At 39.2% G+C, this 5,096-nt stretch overlaps 1 protein-coding gene across 1 annotated transcript in view; it reads left to right on the top strand.

Moving 5' to 3' along the window:
• Positions 1–3,515: 3,515 nt before the first annotated feature.
• cfap74 (cilia and flagella associated protein 74) overlaps positions 3,516–5,096 on the top strand; it is a gene marked incomplete at both ends in the record, with an annotated part of 54,305 nt that continues 52,724 nt past the window's right edge. Inside the window, 3 exons of the mRNA XM_079238448.1 lie at positions 3,516–3,603; positions 4,339–4,420; positions 4,760–4,912. Of these exons, the coding sequence (XP_079094574.1) occupies positions 3,516–3,603; positions 4,339–4,420; positions 4,760–4,912 (323 nt within the window). The remainder of the gene's footprint in view (positions 3,604–4,338; positions 4,421–4,759; positions 4,913–5,096) is intronic.

Genomic DNA, 5,096 nt, shown 5'->3' with positions numbered 1-5,096 from the left:
TCCACAATCTACTGGACAAAGAGGCTAATGTGTATTTTAAAAGAAAAAGTTCCCTGCGTTTGAAATCGACAACCAAACCCCCCACTTTCTTTTTTTTTTTTCTCTTTCTTATTTATTATTTGTCATTTAGGCCTATCTTATTTTAGTTTGCGCTCCTCGTGATCCGGCGCTGCGGAGAAGAAAGTCAACTGTAGAGCTGCTTCTGCTGCTGAGGATGAAGGTGATGGTGATGTTGACCCCATGATGAGATCCCCAGATTCCTCCGCGTCCGGGAGCGCGCAAGAGCGGAGCGCACCTGAGGAGGGGAAAAGGGGGGTGAAACTCCCGGTTCGACCGCACAAACGAGCCGATCCACAAACGAACTGAAGCCGCTTGTCATCCAGTAAGAGAGCCGACAGAGACTGAGAGAAGGGAAGAGAGAGGGAGAGAGGGAGAGCGATGGAGCGGGGGAGGGAGGAGGAGGAGGGATGGAGAGAGCGAGAGACGCGCTAATCTGTCGATCCCTTCTTGCTTGGCCTTTAACATCAGATTCAATCTGGCCACAAAGGGCGGAGGGCAGGGGGAGAGCATGACACACACGACTTCCACGAAGTCTGGATGTAATGTTTGACACATTTGAATAATCTCCATTAGTGACTTAATGAAGTTACTGTTTCTCTCTACTGGAACAAAAACAAACCAGCAGGCGCTTCAGGGGTCCTGGTGTGCAGGAGTCATATTGAGTAAGAGCAGCAGGTTTTCACAAATTCACAACGTTGCATCTATGACTGTTATTATTGGTTTGGGTTTTTTTTTGTTTAAAAAAAAAAAAAAAAAAAAAAAAAAAGTAAAAATCGAGTTCTCAAATGGTTTATTGCAATCTGCCCAACTCTGGCAACTTTTGTTTTTTTTTATCAATGCATCTACCTTCTCCTCCATATCCATTCCTCAATCCCTGGCTGTTATATAACTCTCTTCTAAAGCAAATGTAGATCAGTCTATTTCTGACAGAAAGTAATAAAACACTCATCAAAGACCATATTTTTAAGATATTTATTGTGGTCTCTAGAGAAGTCGGCAAAAGATTAAATATCTGCACAGGAAAAACACTTTCACCAAAAATAAATAAATAAATTAAATAAAAAATCTTACTAAAAAGGGAAAATATGTCATATTTCTCTCCTTCCCTCTTCTACTCTAAATTATGTGCTTTCAGCCCATAGACTAAAAATGCATGCAGAACAGTTAAGTATGATGTAATGGCAAAAGGAAACAGTTGCAAGAAGCAGCTCAGGCGACTTTGGATGATGCACTGAAATTCACAGAAACAGTTGTCCCAGTGGGTTAAGAAACTTGTATGTATAGCCTGTACTGAGAGTAGCATTGGTCTAACATAAATCCATAGGTGTGCTGAAACATGTACAGTTTGACAAGAAATGTAGCTTTGGAAGACATGTCAATAAGTAAGTGAATGGAAAATTAAATTGGAGGGTGTTTTCACTATTTATCTTAAATTGCAATCAACTAAATATGCAGTCTCAATATGTATTCATCCACACATCTAAAATATCAAAACATCTAAACGTAAACATGCACATCAACTCTAATGCTGATTACGTCTTTTAAATTCTTAATCCAAAGCATTTGTAAATGAGTTCTAAAAAAAGATGGGTGAAAGGAGTGCTGAAAATATTGTGTCTGCTTCCGTCTACCTGTCTCAAGTATAAAATATATAATAAACATTGTGTGCAACTGTGTGTATGTGTGCGTGTGCGTGTGTGTGTGTGTGTGTGTGTGTGTGTGTGTGTGTGTTGTCAGCAAGAAGTCACAACTGAATGACTTCAACATGCCATGACTGGACATTAAATATAGCAGTATGAGTAGGCTGCTGCTACTTGTGATTGTCTTCTTGCTTGTATTCGTGATGTCAATATTTTTATCACATTCTTTCTGGGCATAAGATAAGCAGCTCCTTTGCCACGGCATTCTCAAAAGCTAGCCTAAATTATGTTTTGTTGTTGCATTTTGTCTATGATGTGTTCAACATGATGTGTTTAACAAGACCGCCAGACACCAGAAACTATAAGTGTTAACATCTTTTACAGCAAGCCATTTACCCAAGGCCGGATTATCCAATGGGCATTATGGCCACGGGTCCCAGGGGCCCACACCCATTTGGGGCCCATGTGGGGCAAACACCGGAAGTTTGGAAATTAAACAAAATGTCTATAAAAGCCAGATAGTTACACCACAGTGTCCAGTGTATTGCTACTGGTACCACTGGCTGAGAGATGTTAGAAATGTCGTTTCTCACAATTTTTAGTTTATGTTGTGGAACGGGGCCCCTGGAACACTCTGGGCCCAGGGTTCTGTGCACTTTTAATCCGGCCCTGCATTTACCCCCTGCCTTGATAAACATGCTGGCTTTTGTCTTTTCCTGACTGAGTCTATAACTTCTGTGCTACTGTGGAGGGTATGGGTCATATGCAGCAAATATACTGTCCTCGTTTGCTGCCTCAACACATGGGAGAAGAGTCATCCATAGTTGTGGACTGAAACCACATTTCTCCCTTGGCCTACTTTGGATAGTCCACTTTGAATTTCACTTCAACGTATTTACAAACGACGATACCAAGAAAGATACACGCCATTCAGGGCTGTCTCGCTCTCAACCACACTTTTCACCAATTATATTTAACATTTTTTAAGTTATTTCGGCAGGCTTTATGGTTGGCAGCCCAAAGTCCAGGAGTAAGCTCGGTCATAAAGACTTTCACACAACGCCTTATTCTAATAAATGAGCCGCTGAGTAGAGCTTTATAAACCGCTGGAGTCATTTAATTTGAATCAGGTGTCTCAAATTCAGAAAACATCTATATCCAGCAGTACTGCAGCTCTCCGGGACCATACGGAACTTGTCGAGTCCGCTTCGGTTGGCGACGCGTTTATTTCGGTGAAACTTTCAGTTGGTTGACGTTTCAGATGAAGTTAGGCCCCGCCCACTACGTTCAGTCTCCATGGCAACAGTAACAAAGTGAAGAATTTATACTTATTTCAGGAAATTACTTTTGACGAGCTTTTGAAAAGCGAAGGAGAGCCTATCCTATACAGGTACACATTTCGCTGTATTAAAAAAATATATATATTGTTATGATGGGATGACGCGTAAACTCGGGCTAAATGATGCATTTCTCGTGTAGCTTTCCAATTCAAGCTATATGGAAATACTTAAGTAACTCAGGTAGCCTGAACAACGCCCCAAGGTTCATTTAAAAACGGCGATAAAAATGTAAAGTTTTCAGCTTATGACCGACACATTATTTGATGTAAACATACATAACTTCATTTCGAAGCTGTTTTAAGTGTATTGTCGACGTTTGTTTTTCCAGGAGCTGAGCGCAGTTTCTAATCAGTGAGCTAATATTAAGACTGGCCTGCTTTAAGCCTGTTTGAAGCTTTTTGTGATAGCCATAACGTTATCTATAAGATAGGCTTGAATTATAAAGTGTGTGTGTTTTACTCATAAATTAGTTTAAATGGACACAGAAGACCAGCAAAGCACATTTGATGTGTCGTCAGTCAGACTGCAGGATGTTCATCTCAGCAGTGGTGAGGACACTGAGGGTGAGTTTCAGCTCCTGCCCTGGTTTCCTTTGAGATCCTTAATGGGATTTATCTATTTGCAACAACTTTTTACGAAAACAGATTAATACAGACTTCATTTCCTCTACTTTATGTGATTTCAACCTTTGGACTTAAACATTTTTGCTTGTTTGTTTTCTTGTAATTTGTTAAACGTCTCTTGAGAAGATTTCCAACACTGAATAAAACACAACAATTACATACTCCAGCTTTAATATACCACAGTATAAGGTTTGATCATTAAATAGAACATTAAAACTGAGTTAGATCATACTGGCAAAAAGTTTTTTAATCACAGAATTTTTAAATCACTGTACTACAAAAAACAAACTTTTATATGAGCATTTCAATTCAATTCAATTCAATACTTTATTAGGTCCCCGTAGGGCAATTTGTGTGCAGCCAGTAGCATAAAAGTGCAATCAGTCAACAACAACAAACAATAAAAAATAATAAAATAATAAAAGGCAAGTTAAATAGCAGTGGAAACACGGTAAGATGAGAACATCACAGCACATGAAGCGACGCCAAAAGTAGCAAATTAACAACTATGATTCATTTAGTACTTGAATTCCTGATTGTTAACTTGATTTGTGTTTTTCTTTTATCCATTCATTATTTTTTAGAGTTTAGATTGTTTTCCTTCCTTTCAACAGTTGTGTAGCTGCTCAGTTTTGGACAAAATATGTGATATACTGTTTTATACCTGCATTTCAGATAGTGATGCAGGGCAGGAGACATTTAAAAATGAGGATGCAGCTCTGAGTCTTGATTTAGACTGGATAGAAGAATTATATGAGTGAGTATTTCTTGTTGGATTTTTTTTTCCAATCATTTTAAATGAAGTAAATTAAGTAAATTAAACAATAACAAACTTCTTTAAATCTGGTTTTCTGTATTTTCACCTCAGTTTTTTTGTTGACATGATACTCTCGGGGGGGGGGGACATTCATGGTGGAAATAGAAAACAAGATAACTATAGCAATGTATTCATGTTTATATGTTTAAAGCATTATATTCCTTAAGCGCAAACAGTCACCTAATGAGTAACTTTGGTATCTGTGTTGTACATAAAACACAGCTAATTTTGCATTAAACATGTGCCCTTTCTGAAATGTCCTTTTGCATCTGCCGTCAGAGAGGACAGCAGTGATGGTGACCTTAAACTTGTGGCCGATAATGGCAAGAAGAGGAGTTGTGCCGAGACAGCACGGATGTTCAAGCTGAGGCGAAACCTGGACCAGCTGGACTGTTTTCACCGACAGAAGGAGCATGACGTGCAGAAAGCCAGGTCTGGACCTGGCAATAAAAAGACCTCGAGAACTGAAGTGGCCCCTTAACCTATATAGAATTTTACAAGCAATAGTGTAACTTGTTGTCACAAGTTATTGTTGAATGTTTGCGATTTCTGATAGGACTGGTGAGTTTTTCTCCATTATTCTTCTCTATATTAGTCTTGCCCCTGTTGCTGTTGC

The sequence above is a fragment of the Telmatherina bonti genome, assembly GCF_933228915.1.
Source record: "Telmatherina bonti genome assembly, chromosome: 4".
NCBI lineage: Eukaryota > Metazoa > Chordata > Actinopteri > Atheriniformes > Telmatherinidae > Telmatherina > Telmatherina bonti.
Note: the sequence above shows the minus strand (reverse complement) of the source record. Positions and strands in the feature narration are given on the sequence as shown.